Consider the following 19,098-nt stretch of genomic DNA (forward strand, 5'->3'; position numbering starts at 1 on the left):
GCAGTAGGGTCTCAGTCTGTGGCCTTTTCCTATTGAGCTTCTGTAGCAGCTTCATCAAGGTTGATCTTGTCCTGGAGTTCTGGACCTTGGAATGTGCCAGCCTTCACATTATATCTAGCTTCTTGCACTGTAAGATTTACAAGGTTCAGGTAACCAGAGGGTGTCTTTCACCGAGTGGATGATCTTCTAGCAGCATTTGATGATTTTCTAAGTGTATTCAGAGCACATATACTTGTGTTATGAGGCTACCCAAGTTGAATCACAAAATGGTCACTTTCCACACATCTTTGGCTAATACAGATTCCAGGAGATAGATGAGGGTCTCCGAATGGTGGCACAGCGGAAGAGTTGCTGCTTTACAGCGCCAGAGACCCGGGTTCAATCTTGACTATGGGGTTTGTCTGTACAGAGTTTGTACATTCTCCCCATGACCTGCATGGGTGTTCTCTGGGTGCTCCTGTTTCCTCCCACACTCCAAAGACATACAGGTTTGCAGGTTAATTGGTGTGGTAAAATTGTAAATTGTCCCCAGTGTGTGTAAAATAGCTTTAGTGTTGGGGGAATCACTGGTCGGCGAGGACTGAGGGGGCCTGTTTCTATGCTGTACCTCTAAACTGAACTAACTACCTTGAGTGGTGGCCTCTGTGAGACTCTGACTGTGTAGGAAGGATGTGAGAGAATAGGTTCTTCACGGCTGTAGGTCTTAGGGCAGTTTGCAAGTCTAGGAATGAGGTATTCTATAAAATGGCTGTCAGCTCAGGAATTCAACAGGAACTCCATCACTCTTTCATCCAGATAATTGAAGACATCCTGTTTGACTCTGCACAAACCTCACATCAAAAACCTTGGCGTGATATTTGACTCAGCACTGAAAATTGACAAACAAGTCAATGCCGTGGTAAAAGCTAGCTTCTTTCAGCTTCGGATGATAGCTAAAATAAAACAATTCCTCCAGTTTGATGACCTCGAAAAGATCATCCAAACATTAATCTCCTCCCGCCTCGATTACTGCAACTCCCTTTACACTGGCATCAGAAAATCTTCCCTGTCCCGCCTGCAACTGGTCCAAAACGCCGCAGCGAGACTCCTGACGGGCACCAGAAAAAGGGACCACATCACCCCGATCCTGGCCTCTCTCCACTGGCTCCCTGTGCGGTTCCGAATAAATTTCAAGATCCCCCTTTATGTCCACAAAGCCCTCGCTGGATTTGCCCCCACCTACATTAAAAGTCTGCTCACCCACCACACCACCTCCAGGTCCCTCAGATCGGCCGACTTGGGGTTGCTGAATATCCCACGGTCTAGGCATAAGCTCAGGGGTGACCGCGCCTTTGCAGTTGCAGCTCCTAGACTGTGGAACAGCAGCCCTCTTCCCATCAGAACTGCCCCATCCATCGACTCCTTTAAGTCGAAACTAAAAGCTCATCTCCCAAGCCTTTCTTGACGTCCTCTGAGCGAGGGCTATATGTATGTAGTGATGTTTGTATTTAATCTATGAACCACTGTTGTCTGTTATACTATTCTTATACCAATGTAAAGCACTTTGGCCAACGAGAGTTGTTTTTTAAATGTGCTATATAAATAAATGTGACTTGACTTGACTTGAACAATGGTCAGGAGATATGGAGTAATAACCTCATAAAACCCTGGAACCATTTACCTGCTTTTTTGTTTGTTTATCTGACAGTCACCCTATGTTTATCTTTCCAACCATCCTTCGAAACGAGGGTGACCACGCTTTGAAACATGTAATTCATGAAATGCTCAGTCTGGTGGATGGTTGAAACAATTTCAGCTCAAGCTCCGGGACCCATCTGTGGTAATCCTGAGAGGCCCCTGCAGTCCAAAATTGTCCCTGCTGTGTCCATGGATCCGAACTGCCCCATTACGTCTCTTTGTATCAGATTAACTTGGCAAACACAAATACGGTAACACAAGGTTTGAAGAAGACCCCCGAAACATCACCTATCGATGTTCCCCAGATGCTGCCTGTCCCGCTGAGTTACTCCAGCACTGTCTTCTATCTATATCTATACTATTACCAAAACTCTCATCTGGTCCTATTCCGGTTTGCGTGGGTGTGAGAGTGAGTGAAGATAAGAGATAAAATGCTGGAGCAACTCAGCACGACAGCATCTCTGGAGAGAAGGAATGGGCGACGTCTCAATCTGAAAAAGAGTCTCTCCAGAGGCTGAAGAAGGGTTTCGGCTTGAAACGATGCCTATTCCCTTCTCTCCATAGATGCTGCTGCACCCGCTGAGTTTCTCCAGCATTTCTGTGTACTCTCCACAGATGCAGCCTGTCTGTCCAGCTGAGTTACCCCAGCATTTTGTGTCTATCTTCGGTGTAAACCAGCATCTGTAGTTCCTTCCTCCACCGCTGAGCCCCAGCTTTTTGTGTCTGTCTGCTCTGTTTACATGTGTAGGGAAGGAACTGCAGATGCTGGTTTAAACTGAAGACAAAATGCTGGAGTAACTCAGTGGGACAGGCAGGCAGCGTCTGTGGAGAGAAGGAATGGGGGACGTTTCTGTTGGAGACCCTATGTTTACATATTCCGTTGTGCTGCTGCAAGGGAGAGTGTCATTGTTATATCTGGGACATATGAAAGATAATGAAACACTATCACTATGAACATAATGAAACACTCTTGCCTCTTGCCTGTGTCTCCCTGCGACGGCGAGCGGCCCGGCCGGGCCCCTCTGAGCATGCGCGCTGGGCGGGCTCTAGGCCTGCTGTAGGCCTCAGTGGAGCTGGAGGCCGGAGTACCGGCGCTGCCGCCTCGCAAGGACCCGGGGGCCGCCGCCGCCGCCGCTAGTGGACAGACGGACGGACAGACAACTGTGTGTGTGTGTGTGCGCATCGACAAGGTGAGGTAACAACGACGGGGGCTGAGCGCCACCGCGCCACGGACCGCAAGCCAGTCTGCAGAAGGTTCTCGACCCCCCATTTCCTTCTCTCCACAGATGCTGCCTGTCTGTCCCGCTGAGTTACTCCAGCATTTGGTGTCCCTCTTCGGTGTTAACCAGCATCTACAGTTCCTTCCTACACACTCTGGGCTGCAGTTAACTTCCTGCACAAAGCAATCTGCAACTGCTGAAAGTGAAAGTCTGAATTAAACCCTTTATTGATCTACGTCCACTTTGATCTGTCGTTTTCACACCTTACCCTTCCATATCTCAATGTCTTCCTCTCCCCTGACTTTCAGTCTGAAGAAAGGTCTCGATCCGAAAAACCTCAACCTTTCCTTCTCTCCAGAGATGCTGCCTGTCCCGCTGAGTTACTCCAGCATTTTGAGTCAATCTTAGGTATAAACCCAACAAATATTGGTGATAGACACACAAAGCTAGAGTAACTGCAGAGACAGACACAAAATGCTGGTGTAACTCAGCGGGTCAGGCAGCATCCCTGGAGAAAAGGATTATGTGACGTCCCGGGTCGAGACCCTTCTCCAGGGATGTTGCCTGACCTGCTGAGTTAATGGTCCCCTTTAATCTCTCATTTTCACACACTACCCTTCCATATCTCGTTTCCTTTTTCCCTGACTGTCCGAAGAATAGTTTTGGCCCGAAACGTCACCCATTCCTTCCAGAGATGCTTCCTGTCCTGCTGAGTTAGTCCAGCATTTTGGGTCTGTAACTTGGTAATTTCTGTCCCATCCCTGACTCGCTTAACTAGCATTCTCTCAGTCTGAAGGGTTATGAGCTGGAGGGTCAGTCTGAAGGTCATGACGTAAAGCGTTGCTTGTCCATCTTCCTCCACAGACACTGCTTGACTTGCTTAGTTCCTCCAACACTCTTTTGTCCTCATGTTAACTATGATTTGCCTGGATAACATGCAAAATATTTGTTTTATCTTGGTACACATGATGGTAGTAAACCAACGTACCAATAAATAAGCTCGCTAAAGAATATATAGATAGTTTAATAATACAGTAGTTCTTGATAATTGACATAACTTGTACTTCAAACTTCGAACTAAACCTATCTGAATTGCTAAAGTGGATTACTTACCTTTCGTTGAACAACAGGTCTGATGTCTAATGAAGTGAGGTGCAAAATGTATTATTTAATGAGACATCCTCATTATTTAGTTTAATTCTCTCTGCCTTGGATATATTAGGCCAAATATAAAGTATGATGCCTTCATTGATATGCCTGAATGCAGTTCAATAATACAGAATAACTCCAGAAATCTCATTTGGTTTGGTGTCTGGCTCAGCAAGGGATGTTTCCCATGACCCATTTATTTGAAAAAGTAATTTCATCTGTAATTTATTTTTGCATCACTGTATGACATGATTTAGGTTAACAGTAGCTCAATGAGCTCAATATAAACAATCAATATTAAAGGTTACAAATTTAAGTTAATTTCAACTGTTTTTAAATGCATAGGTGTTGTTTGATGTTTTGAAAAGTGAAACAGGCCTCTGAAGTCATGAGCTGTTAAAAGTTGCCAGAGGAGATAGTTGAGGCTAATACAGTAGCAACATTTAAAAGGCATTTGGGCAGGAACATGGATATGAAAAGTTTAGAGTGGTTATCTTGGATGCGAGCTACAAAGTGTTATCTTGGCTTGCATGGATGTGTTGGGCCAAAGGGGTTGTTTCATGCTCCATATACTGTGCTCTATATTTTGTGCTCTATTTACTGAAATCATTCAGTCGGGCGTCATCCATCGAGTGAGAAGCGGTTGAAGCTTCCAATTGAAGACCCTTTATTGGAAATATTGAAAGTGTCAACTCTGTTTCACTTTCCACAAGTGCTGCCCAACTTCCCAACTGTTTCCAACATTTTAGAAACATAGAAAATAGATGCTGGTGCAGGCCAATATGATCATAGCTGATCATCCAATATCAGTGCCCCATTCCTGCTTTCTCCCCATATTCCTTGATTCCGATAGCCCGAAAAGCTATATCTAACTCTTGAAAACATCCAGTGAATTGGCCTCCACTGCTTTCTGTGGCAGAGAATTCCACAGATTCACAACTCTCTGGGTGAAAAAGTTTTTCCTCATCTTAGTCCTAAATGGCCGACCCCTTATTCTTACATTGTAACCCTGGTTCTGTACTCCTCCAACATTGGGAAAATTTTTCCTGCATCTAGCCTGTCCAATCCCTTAAGAATTTTATATGTTTCTATGGGATAACCTCTCATCCTTCTAAATTCCAGTGAATATAAGCCCAGTCGATCCATTCTTTCATCGTATGTCAGTCCTTGTCCATGCCACCAGTGGATAACCTCACATTTAACCACATTATACTGTATCTGCCCACTCACCCAACCTATCTAAGTCACCCTGAAGCCTCACGGAATCCTCCTTGCAGCTTACTCCGCCACCAAGCTTTGTGTCATCCGCAAACTTGGATATGTTACATTTAATTCCTTCGTCTAAATCGTTAATATATATTGTAAATAACTGGGGTCCCAGTCTGAGCCTTGGGCACGTCACTAAGCCCTGCCTGCCATTCTGAAAAGGGCACGTTAATTCCTACTCTTTGCTTCCTGTCTGCCAACCAGCTCTATCCATGTCAGTACCGTATGACTCTATAACTGCCTGTTCTCCACTTATTGTGGAGTGTGAAACAGGTTTAAGGGCGGCATGGTGGTGCAGCAGTAGAGTTGCTGCCTTACAGGGCTTGCAACGCTGGAGACGTGGGTTCGATCCCGACTACAGGTGCTGTCTGTACAGAGTTTGTACGCTCTCCCCGTGCCCTGCGTGGGTTTTCACCGAGAACTTTGGTTTCCTCCCACACTCCAAAGATGTACAGCTTTGCAGGTAAATTGGCATGGTAAATGTAAAAATGATCTCTAGTGTGTGTAGGATAGTTAATATGCATGGATCGCTGGTCAGCGCAAACCCGGTGGGGTTTAGTCTCTAAACTAAACAAAACCATTGGTGATTTGAAAAGAAAACTATCAAATATTTGAGGAATTGAATTCTTGCTCTTATAGAGTCATAGAAAATGGAAACAGGCCCTTCGGCCCAACTTGCCCATGCCAACCAAGATGCCCCATCTACAATAGTCCCAACTACCTGTGTTTGGTCCATATCCCGCAAAATCTTTCCGCTCCATGTACCTGTCCAAATGCCTTTTAAATGTTGTTACAGTACCTGCCTCAACTACTCCCTCTGGCAACTCGTTCCATATACCCACCATCCACTGTGTGAAAATGTTGCCCTTTGGGTTCCTATTAAATCTTTGCCCTCTCACCTTAAACCTATATCCTCTGGTTCTTGATTTCCCCAATTCTGGGCAAAAGACTGTACATCTACCAAATCTATTCTCCTTATGATCTTATTAGACCATAAAATATAGGATCAGAATTAGGCAATTTGGCCCATCGAGTTGACTCTGCTATTCGATCACGGCTGATCTATTTTCCCCTTGCAACCCAATCATCCTGCCTTCTCCCCACAACATTTGACACTCTTACTAATCACGAACCTATCACTTTATGCAAATGTCTTGCCCTTCACAGCCGTACGTAGCAATGAATTCCACAGATTTACCACCCTCTAGCTAAATAAATTCTACCTCATTTCCATTCTCATATATACCTTTGCACCCCTAAGATCACCCCTCATCCTCCTGCTCTCGAAGGAATAAAGTCCTAGCCTGCCCAACCTCTCCCTAAAACACAGGCCCTCAAGTCTTTGCAACATCCTTATAAGTCTTCTCTGCATTCTTTCCAGCGTAATAACATGATTCTTATAGCAAGATGAGCAAAACTGAACACAATACTCCAATTTGGCCTCACCAAAGTCATGTACAATTATAAAATAACATCCTAACTTCCATACTCAAATCCCTGACTGATGAAGGCCAATGTATCTAATGCCTTGATCACCCTAAGTACCTATCTACCTGTGACGTTCACTGAACTGCGCTCCTAGATCCGTCACAGTACCTGCACTCCTAGATCCCTCTGCTCTACAACACTCCCCAGAGCACTGCCATTCACTGTGAAGGTCCTGGTCAAAGATCCTATAGCGGAGCCGCTATAGGATCTTTGGTCCTGGTCAGGTTTGACTTCCCAAAATGCAACACTTTGCACTTACCCGCACTAAACTCCATTAACCATTCCTCAGCCCACTTACACAACAAGATCCTGCTATAATTTTTGATAACCATCGTCATTATCTACAGTACCGCGCACTTTAGTGTCATCTCCAAACTTACTAATCATCCCTTGTACAGTCTCATCCAAATTGTTGATATAAACCACAAACAGCGATAGGCCCCAACACCGCCCCCTGAGGCGCACCATTAGTCACAGGCCTCCAGACCGAAAAACAACCTTCCTGCTAGTTGGTGAATGTTTATGCAATCCTAATCACAATGCTGCTGGACCTGTTCAAAAATATTCAAAACTGTTTTCTTACAGTTACAAAAATGGAAAGAAGCAAATGGCGTGACAGGAGGCAATCTGCACAGCACAATCGGCGACAACATAACCGATGGCAACACCGAGAGCATTATAGTCACAGGTGATCATTACAATTTTATGTCATTGCAAACAAATCTGTTTTAGTCTCACATGTTACATTTTAAGAAAGACTTGCCTCCTTAAATCATGGATGTTAGGTTGACAGTAGTCCTGATACCTCAATGGTTGATTAAATTATTCGTACAAACATAGAATGATTTGCTCTGGGACATGACTACGCAGCACAATATCATTTGCTCTTTGAAGGTTTTTCTGTTGGTCCTATACTCCTTGTCTTTTCTCGATTGCTGGTGATGTTGAACCTGTTTCTGTCACCCTTTCAGACAGTTAGCCTTTGGTTGAGTAAAGAGAAATTTATGTTGAAAGAGTACTCATCTCTCCTGCTGCCTCTCAAATTGTATACTTTGGGTTTGAAACTTGACATATTACTGAAAGAGTTTCAGTGATTAAAATGCATCTGTGTAGAAGCGATTTCTTCACAGTTCGGTTAACAATCTAGTTAATCAGATACATCTTGTTGATCTCAATAATGATACCATAAAACTTGTGTGGAAACTGAAGGTCAAATGTGGAAGATGTCTTCTGAATCCAAATAATTGGTAATTTGTGACTGTATCAGCTGACAGGGAGATGAGTTGTTTAATTTTTTTATATGAATTTGTTATTTAGGTGGAAGTGTGTTTCATTCTCTGGAACTCTCTGCCGCAGAGGGTAGTCGAGGCCAGTTCATTGGCTATATTTAAGAGGGAGTTAGATGTGGGCCCTTGTGGCTAAGGGGATCAGAGGGTATGGAGAGAAGGCAGGTACGGGATACTGAGTTGGATGATCAGCCATGATCATATTGAATGGCGGTGCAGGCTCGAAGGAATGGAAGGGCTGAATGGCCTACTCCTGCACCTAATTTCTATGTTTCTATGTTTCTATTAGACAGTAGTTCAGTGCTTAAGAAGGAACTGCAGATGCTGGAAAATCAAAGGTAGAGAAAAGTGCTGGAGAAACTCAGCGGGTGCAGCAGCATCTATGGAGCGAAGGAAATAAACATCGTTTATTCAGACTGAAGAAGGATTTTGGCCCAAAACGTTGCCTATTTCCTTCGCTCCATAGATGTTGCTGCACCCGCTGAGTTTCTCCAGCACTTTTGTCTACCAGTAGTTCAGTGCAACAGATAGACAGGGTGGTGAAGAAGAATGTGAAACACAAAGTGCTGGAGTAACTCGGCCATCCAGAAGATGGATGGTGAATGCTCGCCTTCGTTGGTAAGGATATGAGTACTGGAGTTGGGATGTAATTTTATAGCTGTAGAAAATGTTGGTAAGACACATTTAAAAGTATTGTATGCAGTCCTGGTCATCCTTCTATAGGAAGGATGTCATTAATCCAGAAAGGGTGCAGAAAAGATTCACCAGGATGTGACCAGGGCTCGAAGGCTGGAGTTATAGGATGAGGCTGGTACTTTTTTACTTGGAGTACAGAAGGCTGAGGAGTGGTCTTAAAGCATACAAAATCATGAAAAGCTTTGGATAAGATGAATGGTCACTTTTCCAAGGGTAGGGGATTCTAAAACTAGAGCGCTTAGATGTAAGGTGTGAGAGGAAAAATTTAATTAAGACCCGAGGGGTAATTTCTTCACACATTGAACAGTGCATATATGGAACGAGGCCACCAAATGAAGCTGAAGAGGTGGATAACATGGTTACACTTAAAATACATTTAAACAGGTACATGGATAAGAAACGTTTGGAGGGATATGGGCCAAAACAGGCAATGGAACTGGTTCAGTTATAAAACCTGGTTGCATGGGCAAGTTGAGCCAAAAGGCCACTTTCTGTGCTGTTTGACTCCATAACTACATTTTACAGCTTCTGAGAATTTGAGGACTTTGAATACACAGCACTTATTATTTTCTCTCCTAAATTCAATATGATGCTTAGGAATCAGCATTATGACGCTGGTGAATCGAATGAACAGAATAGTTCCAGAATGTCAGCAGGGGAACCGACTAGCAGTACTTCAGTGCCATCTGATGTTCCCGGCAAGTATTACTTTGACAACACATAATCTCGTGCCATTCATTCTTAATGTTTCTAAATAAGTTTTTAAAAACTTTGGAAGTATCTAATTATTCATATTAAATACCACAAGTAGAAATTGAAAACTAACTCAGTTTTGACAAAGGGCCTCAGACTATTTCTTTATAAATAGTTGCTTGCTGACCTACCAAGAGTTTCTTGCATTTTGGGGTTTTATTCAAGTGGGAAACAGTAGTCAAAACTATATTTTTTGATAATTTGGATTGCGTACCAAAAGTACAGTGTGTTGTATAAGTTAAGGATTTTATCTCAGACTTGGCCAGTTTGGATTTGTTGACGCTTGCATCCATTTTTCTTGGAAGATGGGGAATCTTCTTGGGTACAGTATTCTGTTAATACTCTATCAGAAAATGTTTTGGTGTGATACACAGGAAGCTACAAGTGCTAAGGTCAGACTAGTCAGAGGACTGTTACCGTGATTCTGACCGATTCTCTCAAACCCTGATCACTAGAGCAGCAGTCACATAGAAGCGTCACAACTGGCAAGTTTTCCAAGTCAAATGTCATAAGTTCATATGTGATGTGAGCAGAATTAGGCCAGTTGGCCTGTCAAGTCTACTCCTCCATTTAATCATGGCTGATCTATCTTTCCCTCAAACCTTCTCATACCTTCTCCGCATAACCCCTGACACCCGTACTAATCAAGAGTCTATCTCTGCCATAAAAATATCCATTCACTTGGCCTCCACAGCCCTCTGTCGCAATTAATTCTACAGATTCACCACCCTCTGACTTAAGAAATTCCTCCACCGTCCTAAAGGAACGTTCTTTAATTCTGAGGCTATGCCCTCTGGTCCCAGACTCTACCAATGTCATCCTGATCAGGAAATATCGCCAGCTCTTCATTGTCAATAAATATAAATCCTGGAACTCCAAGTCAACAGCAAAATGGGAGCACCTTCATCAGGTGGTACTGTGGCACAGCTTGTGGTGTCACTGCCTCACATCTCCAGTGATCCAGGCTCAATTCCAATCCAAACACTGTCCATGTGGAGTTTACATATTCTTGTTTCCCCGGGTGCTCATGCTGTCTCCCACCTCCCAAAGAAGTTGGGGCTATCCTACACACTAGCGACAATTACAATTTATAGAAGCTAATTAACCAACAAACTTGTATGTCTTTGGGATGTGGGAGGAAACCGGAGCACCTGGATAAATCCCATGGGGTCACAGGGAGAATGTACAAACTGTATAAACTCCTGTAGTCAGGATCGGCCTGGGTTTCTGGCGCTGTAAGGCAGCAACTGTAAGTGCTGCCCTTTGGCTGGGATAAATGTGAGGAGAATGAAACGAGGTATGTGTATGGGTGGGTACTTGATCAGCAGTGGTGTGGTCCTGTTGGGCTGCCAGGTCCTGTTTCTGTATTGCAGGGGTCGGCTACCTGCAGTAACCCGAAATCATCTGGCTCACAGGCGGATTTTCTTCCCCGTAATCATCAGGCCAGCGCTCGGTTGCGCCCGCCCCGAACACGGCCAAGCGCCCGCCCGAAGGGCAGCCGAGCTCTGGCAGTACCGCATCGTGCACAAAGCCGCCGGCACGGCCGTGAACCTTCTGTGAAACTAGTTTAAGAAAGAACTGCAGATGCTGGAAAAATCGAAGGTAGACAAAAATGCTGGAGAAACTCGGCGGGTGAGACATGCAAGGATTGCATGAGGCTACCTCACCTGCTGAGTTTCTCCAGCATTTTTGTCTACCTTCTGTGAACACATGATTTGATGCCTGCCATCCGGGGCGGGATGGGGGCGGGACCCATGTGTACACATGATAGATGTGGCCCGCCATCCGCTTACAGACATGCGTCCCGGCCCCTATGCAGAACAAGGTAGTCAGCCCCTGCCATATTGTATCACTCTCCGACTATAATGTCAGAACTAGTTCAATAAGACAACTCATCACCATCTACTGAAGGAGAATACAAGATATAAGATACAATTTATTTGTCATTTGGACCCCTTGAGGTCCAAACGAAATGACGTTTCTGTAGCCATACATTACAAACAAATAGACCCAAGACACAACATAATTTACATAAACATCCATCACATTGCTGTGATGGAAGGCCAAAAAAACTTATCTCTCCACTGCACTCCCCCCCACCCCCCCCCCCCCAATGTCAGAGTCAAAGTCAAAGCCCCCGGCTGACGATGGCGATTGTCCCGCGGCCATTAAAGCCACGCCGGGTGATGCAAGGTCGCACACCGGGTTCTTGATGTTAGAGCCCCCGGCGTGCGCTCGCAGAGTCCCGCAGCCATTCCAAGCCGTGCGGGGCGGTGCTGTAAGGCCCCGCTCCAGGAGCTCTTCAACCCCGCAACTCGGGCGGGAGAAGTCGCCGTTGCGGCAGCCCTGAAACTGGGGAAGACAATAAATGCTAATCTTTCTAACAATGCCAACAGCTCAAAATGAAATGGTGAAAAGGGATGGGTAAGTTGCTGTGTAAAACAAGTTTCTGTTTGAAATCTGCCCCTTTGATTTCCTTTCCTGGAAAGAAAATAACAAGTGCTGTGTATTTACACTCTTCAGAGGCTCAGAAGAAATCAAACTGTAGCAGTAAACAATTGCAGTGGAAAGCACAATGTGGCATGTTCCTACAACAGCCTTTTTCAAATAAAATGCATCTCCACAGACAGATATAACACATTTGCGGTTTGCAAAGGTGAAAGTTGCCAGCCTCCCAATCAGCCGACATATCACTGAACTCCTGTTGTGCTGTACAGAAAAAACATTCTATTACGTAATAGTCTGAAGACTGAAGAAGGGTTTCAGCCCGAAACCTTGCATATTTCCTTCGCTCCATATATGTTGCTGCACCCGCTGAGTTTCTCCAGCACTTTTGCCTACTTATTACGTATTATACGTGTTTGGCAACTTGTGAACCAGGTGAAATTGAGTGAAGACAGTACCTGAGTTGGCATGAGCTGGAATGTTTTAATCCAGAATGCCCTGGCTTCTATCCTGGTTAGACCTAGGATTTCATGGGCTCAGGTTTGTCCCTATAATGTACAGAGGAGGAGTGACCCACTGATTTCCCTGTGCACTTTGTGTCCTCTCAATCTGAAGAAGGGTCTCAACCCTAAACGTTACCCATTCCTTCCATCCAGAGATGCCTGTCCCGCTGAGTTACTCCAGCATTTTGTGTCTAACTTTGTGTCTTACTCAAGATTCCAGCATCTGCAGTTTCTTGTGTCTCCATTTTACTGCTATCATTTACGGTCTCATGAAGAGTGCTGACTTGGCTCTGTCCAGCCAGAATTAATGCTGGAACAAGGAGTTCAGCAGTGTAATGCAGTGGCCCCTATCCTCAAATGAGCGCATCAGTGGGTCAGCACCCAGGCTTGGAAGGCATCCAAACTAAAGGGGGGAACTTCAGCAGATTGGTGCCAGCGGTTGTAACGTCAGCATCAGAAGTGCAAGCCTAACCTAGTGATGTCCATGTCATTGTGTAACAAGTAACATGTTCGCTTTTCATCTATCTAGAGCTACCTGGGTTCTACTATGATCGAGAAAAGGACAGATATTTCAGGCTATTACCTGGACATAACAATTGTAATCCTCTTACCTGGGAGGCAATTAATAAACGGGAAATGGAAGAAAAGCGATTGAAGATGTTGGAGGAGGATGCTATTAATACGGTAATCCTCATCTTAGAATTTTACAAATGGAGTACAGGTAGTACTGTTATAACATCAGAAGTTGAACACAGAGTCGGAGAGCAGCCATCATGCTGGAAATTTTTTTAATTTTTTTTTTTTTAAAGTAGAAAAAATTTGTTTTTCTACTAGTGTAGCATGTACTTTATTGAGAAGGCGGGGCATAGAGCGAAGCAGGCATCTGATTGTCTGAGCAAGAGACAGAGGAGTGAATAAAAGGAAGGCCATGTACAGCGGAGCGGCCATGTTGGGAGCGGACATGTTGAGACAAAGTGCCATGTTGAGGAAAAACGCAATTTGAGACTGACTCAATGGGGTTTGGGGAGAAGGGCTGAGGAAAAGAGTGCCAACCTGTCAAGCCCAGAGCAAGGATTAAATTGAAAAGCAGAACTAAAAAGTTAATAACCTCTGAGTTGCTATCTGAGCCACAAGCAAATTGGTACAGGGTCAAGAAGACTAAAGAGTTGAATGCGTGGCTCAAAGATTGCTGTGGGAGGTGGAGGAGGAACCCTGCTGGGATCAGAGTCCTGACAAACTGCATAATGAGGGCCATAGATAGGTCATTAAATTAAATAGTAGGGGGCGGAGGGAGGGGAGGGTCATTTTCAAAACAAATTTGAAATGTATGGATGTAGTTAAAGGGAAGAAGAGTGCAGGAGTGGCTACTGAAATCTATAGTAGTAATAGGACAAAGTTTAAGAAGGGATAAGAGTCTAAGGTAAGGCAAAATGGGGACCAATTTGAGAAGAGATGATGTGTTATATTTGAAAGCATGCAGTATACAGAACAAAGTGGATGAGCTTATAGCTCAGCTAATGATTTGTAGATGTGACATTGTGGGCATCATAGAGATGTTCTGAAAGAGGCCAACAGCTGGGAACTGAATATCCAAGTTTATACATCCTTTTGATGAATTGAATAAGTTTTTTGCATCAATCTTCACAACGGAAGGCACCAGCAACGTGCCTGAAATTCAAGAAAGTCAGGGGCCGGTTTGTGGAGTTGCTATTAATTACTCAGGAGAAAGTGCCAGGGAAACTGAAATAAGCTTTAGTGCTGATCTTTCAAGAATCACTATTCAGGAGTGGACCCAATGGGCTGGAAAATTGCAAATGTTATTCTGTTGTTCATGAAGGGAGTAACGCAAAATAGGGGAAACTATATGCTGGTTAGCCTGACTTCTTTGAGCGGTTAGTAAGATGTTATTATTAAGAGTCCATTATTAAAGATGTGGTTTCCAAGTACTAAGAAGCACATGATAAAATAGGCCAAAGTCGGTTTGGTTTTATGAGGGGAAGAATTCAATCCTGCCAAATCTGTTGGAATTCTTTGAGGAAGTAAATAGCAGATTAGACAAAGGAGAGTAAGTGGGTGTTGTTTACCTGGATTTTCGGAATTTGATAAGGTGCCGCACATGAGGCTGCTAAACAAGAAGAAAGCCCATGGTATTCGAGGGAAGATACTAGCATGAATAACAGGTTGGCTGAATGGCAGAAGACAGAGAGTGGGAATAAAGGGGGCTTTTTCAGGTTGGCTGCCAGTGACTAGCGGAGTTGCGTCGGGATCGATGCTGGGGCCGCTACTCTTCATATTAATATTAATGATTTGGATGATGGGATTGAAGGCTTTGTGGCCAAGTTTGCGGATGATACGAAGATAGGTGGAGGGGCTGGTAGTGTAGAGAAAGCAGGGACTCTGCAGAAGGACTTGAACAGGTTGGGAGAGCGGGCAAAGAAATGGTAGATGGAATACAGTGTAACAAAGTGTGCGGTCATGCACTTTGGTAGCAGGAATAAAGGCATAGACAATTTTCTAAATGGGGAGAGGATTCAGAAATCAGAGGTGCAAATTAACTTGGGAGTGCTGTTGCAGGATTCCGAAAAGGCTAATTTGCAAGTTTGGCTTGGTAGTAAGGAAGGCAAATACAATGTTAGCATTTATTTAGAGAGGACTAGTATATAGAAACTGGGATGTAATGCTGAGGCTTTATAAGGCACTGGTCAGGCTGTATTTTGAGTATTGTGAATGATTTTGGGCCCCATATCTGGGGAGGGATGTGCTGGCGTTGGAGAGGGTCCAGTGGAGGTTTACAAGAATGATCACGGGAATAATTGGGTTAACGAATGATGAGTGTTTGACAGCTCTGGACCTGCACCCGTTGGAGTTTAGAAGGATGAGGGGGGACCCCTTTAAAACTTACAGAATAGTGAAAAGCCTGGATAGAGCGATTGTGGAGAGGACGTTTCCACTAGTGGGAGAGTCGAGGACCAGAGGGCGCAGCCTCAGAATAAAAGGGCATACCTTTAGAAAGGAGATGAGGGGAAAACTATTTGGTCAGAGGATGGTGAATGGAATTCATTGCCACACACTGCTATGGAGGCCAAGTCAGTGGGTATTTTTTTAAACCAGAGAATAGCATGTTCTTGATTAGTAAGGATGTCATAGGTTATGACGGAGAGAAGGCTGGAGAATCGGGTTGAGAGGGAAAGATAGATCAGCCATAATTGAATGGTGGAGTAGACAAGATGGGCCGAATGGCCTAATTCTGTTCCTATGGCTTATGATCACATGATTCCATAACTCAATTGATGAATTGGAGATCTCTATTTGTATTATATAGGCCAAACGGTTCGAACATGATTTCCATTGAAAAGTAGAGAACTACTTAAAAGTTACTTTGAAAATTGACAAGCAGAAAAAGCGTCATCTAGGAATAATAAGTCTCACACATTTCCATGTAAGCTCACTGCAGTAATTATTTTTTTTTTTTTAGATTAGATAGCCTTTATTGTCATTCAGACCGAAGTCTGAACGAAATTGTAGCAGTCATACATATAATACAATAAAAACAACAATAAACACATCAAACAGCATTGCCTCGTAAGAGCGTAGTCTATCAGTTTTGCCACCCGTGTTCTTTGAAATTGATAAGAATCGCTTCTATGCTGCTTATTAAATAATGTAACATATAGCCTTTAGCATTTTAGCTTCAGTAACAAAATTAAACTTATGTAGCTATTAAAATGTTTGCCTTTATTTTTGAAAATGCTGTGGTAGCCTGAATCTCTAGCCCCTAATCCCCTTTTCCTCATTGACGCAATTGTCTTTACAAAGCAATTTTCTATAACACATGGTTTCTTAGGAACACAACGAGTGTGTTATAGCAGAACAACCTGTATTTGATGCTACAGAGTTATGACGCTTTTACCCTGGTTATTCTTTCATGATTTCTGGGCTACTAACTGTACTCTGGTGTTAAGTCCAGTGCTCCCCGAATACCTGAATTAGTCTCAGAGCAGTTACTTCCTAATTAACCTACTAAGCATGCTTAAATCTTGTGTGACTGCCAATGAAGTCTGATCACCAGTGTGCTAATTTTTAAACAGAGGGTCGCTCGAATGGGTATGAACTTCATTTCACTTGCACGGAAAAGGCACTGCGGACTAATGAACTTCCGATCATATCACCAGTAAGTGGGTTATAATTTTATTACAATCCCCGTTTTCCCCTTTTCCTGCTTCCCCATCCTATATTTTATTTCATATACTAATTTTCTCATTGGACACAGAGAACAGGTGGTGCAGCGGTAGAGTTGCTGCCTTACAGTGCCAGAGCCTCTGGTTCGATCCAGACTACTGTTTCCGTCTGTACGGAGTTTGTACGTTCTCCCTGTGACTTGCCTGGGTTCTCCCCAGGTGCTCCGGTTTTCTCCCACACTCCAAAGACGTACATATTTGTAGGTTAATTGGCTTCAATAAAGATTGTAAATTGTCCCTAGTGTGTGGGATAGTTCTAGTGTACGGGGATCGCTGGTCGGTGCGGATTCAGTGGGCCGATGGTCTGTTACCTCGCTGTATCTCTAAAGTAAACTAAATGAAACTAAACTAAACGGAGGCCATTTGGCCCATATAGATTATTACAGCTCTTGGGGTAAACCAATCAACTCAATTTATTGCCAATTTATTCACTCTCACATATCCATCAGTTCCATCCTAATGCCCCTGTCCCACTTAGGAAACCTGAACGGAAACCTCTGGAGACTTTGCATGCCACCGAAGGTTTCCAAACCAATTTGCGTTCATATAAGGTGCCTCACAGGAATTACATCAAACTAAATCTAACACTGAGTCGCACAGAGTTATTAAGGGAGATTTCTAAAGCTCAGTCACAGCTTTGGATTTTATCATGTGCTCTAAAAAAGAAACAGGTGACAATAGAGCTGCTGCCTTGCAGTGCAAGAGGCCCGCATTTGATCGTGACCATGGGTGCTGTCTGCATTGTACGTACGTTTGCACATCCTCCCTGTGACTGCGTGGGTTTCCCCCAGGTGCTCCAGTTTCCTCCCACATTCCAAAGATGTGCAGGTTTCTAGGGGGTTAACATGGTGCTAGTGTGCCGACGATCAATGCTCGGTGTGGACCCAATGGGCCGAAAGGCCTGTTTCCGTGCTGTACCTCTAAACTAAACTGAACCAAATGTTGGAAACATAGGCATTTAGGGTGCATTTCATCGTTTCATAACGGCAGTTGAAGGCATGGGATTTGTCAGGAGGAATGTTAATGAGGCCAGATTGAAGAGTGATGACTGAGAACAAAAATATTGAGAGACAACTTTACTGGGAAATCAAAGTAGGGAAGCAAACATATAGGTCATATGTGAATGGGACAATATTTCTTCGGATTTTGGCAGCTAAGCCTTAGACGGCATCAAGGTTATAGAAGGTCAGTGCGGGAGGCCGAGGATGTATTGACTTAACCCCGACGGAACCAAGGCATGGATGAGCCGAGATATGTGACCGGTGAATATATAACACTGACATTGTGAACAGTCAGGGTTTAGTCTCTCGGTTGCAAGGGCAATAGGTGGAGTTGGAAAACAAATAGAATGGCAGATGCTAGAATATGAAATAAAATGTTCGCCAGTCAAGCAGCATCCATGGAAAGAGAAACCATTTTAACGATTTGAGTCGGCGCCGCTTCCACAGAACTGCAGGAAGATTTATTGATACTTTATTGATTGATACTTTATTCTCATATGTACTTGGTACAGTGACATTTTTTGTCTTGCATGCAATGTACAAGTATGCAAAGAGCCACTACACATAGAGTGCCGACAAAGTCCGAAAAACAACATTCCACATACAATCATACCTTCCGGTGCAGTCCACCATATGGAACCGTATCAAAGGCCTTGCTGAGATCTATACAGACGGCATCTATCGCCTTACCCTCCAGCGATTTCTCACCCACTAACACATGTTGATTATCCATAATCAACCCTTGTCTTCCCAAATGCATGTCAATCTTATTCCTCAGAATCTTCTCCAGTAACTTTCCTATCACTGGTGGGTGAGGCTGACTGGTCTATAGTTCCCATATTTTTCTTTGCAGCCCTTAAATAGAGGCTCAACATTAGCCACCCTTCAGTCTTCCAGCACCTCCCCCGTGTCTAACGACAATTCATATATCTTGGCCAGGGCTCCTGCAATTCCTTCTCGAGCTTCCCACAATGTCTTTGGATATATCTGATCAAGCCCTGGGTAATGTTTCTGCCCACATATGTTTTAGGACGTCCAGCACCTCCTCAACTGTATACGGACTACACTCAAGTTATTGTCTTTAATTTTCCCAAGTTTCCTTGTCATGTTGTCCTTCTCTGTAGTAAAAATGGAGGAGAAATTTTGAGGACATTGCCCATCTCCTGCAGCTCCACACATAGATGACCACTTTGTATTTTCTCTCTAGTTACCCTTTTTCCCTTAATATATTTCCAAAATTTCCTTGGATTTCCCTTAATTTTCTTTGCCAGTGCTATCTCCCGCCCTCTTTTTGCCCTCCTGTTTTCCTTCCTAAGTATGCTCCTCAATCCCTTATACTCACTTCAGGGATACACCAGTTGCCTGCACCTGATCCG

The 19,098-nt window shown here is 43.9% G+C and overlaps 1 protein-coding gene across 3 annotated transcripts in view; it reads left to right on the plus strand.

The window, feature by feature from the left end:
- Nucleotides 1–19,098, plus strand: part of wdr21 (WD repeat domain 21) — a 59,193-nt gene that overhangs the window by 13,891 nt on the left and 26,204 nt on the right. The window contains exons 1-5 of one of the 3 annotated variants that reach the window (XM_055641034.1): nucleotides 2,708–2,867; nucleotides 7,386–7,488; nucleotides 9,380–9,480; nucleotides 13,013–13,167; nucleotides 16,572–16,654. In XM_055641034.1, coding sequence (XP_055497009.1) covers nucleotides 7,394–7,488; nucleotides 9,380–9,480; nucleotides 13,013–13,167; nucleotides 16,572–16,654 — 434 coding nt within the window. In that variant the 5' untranslated portion in view covers nucleotides 2,708–2,867; nucleotides 7,386–7,393. Of the gene's footprint in view, nucleotides 1–2,707; nucleotides 2,868–2,910; nucleotides 2,932–7,385; nucleotides 7,489–9,379; nucleotides 9,481–13,012; nucleotides 13,168–16,571; nucleotides 16,655–19,098 lie in introns of those variants that run through there. The other 2 variants (XM_055641035.1, XM_055641036.1) reach the window with 2 other exon arrangements.

This window comes from Leucoraja erinacea, chromosome 9, assembly GCF_028641065.1.
Source record: "Leucoraja erinacea ecotype New England chromosome 9, Leri_hhj_1, whole genome shotgun sequence".
Lineage (NCBI taxonomy): Eukaryota > Metazoa > Chordata > Chondrichthyes > Rajiformes > Rajidae > Leucoraja > Leucoraja erinaceus.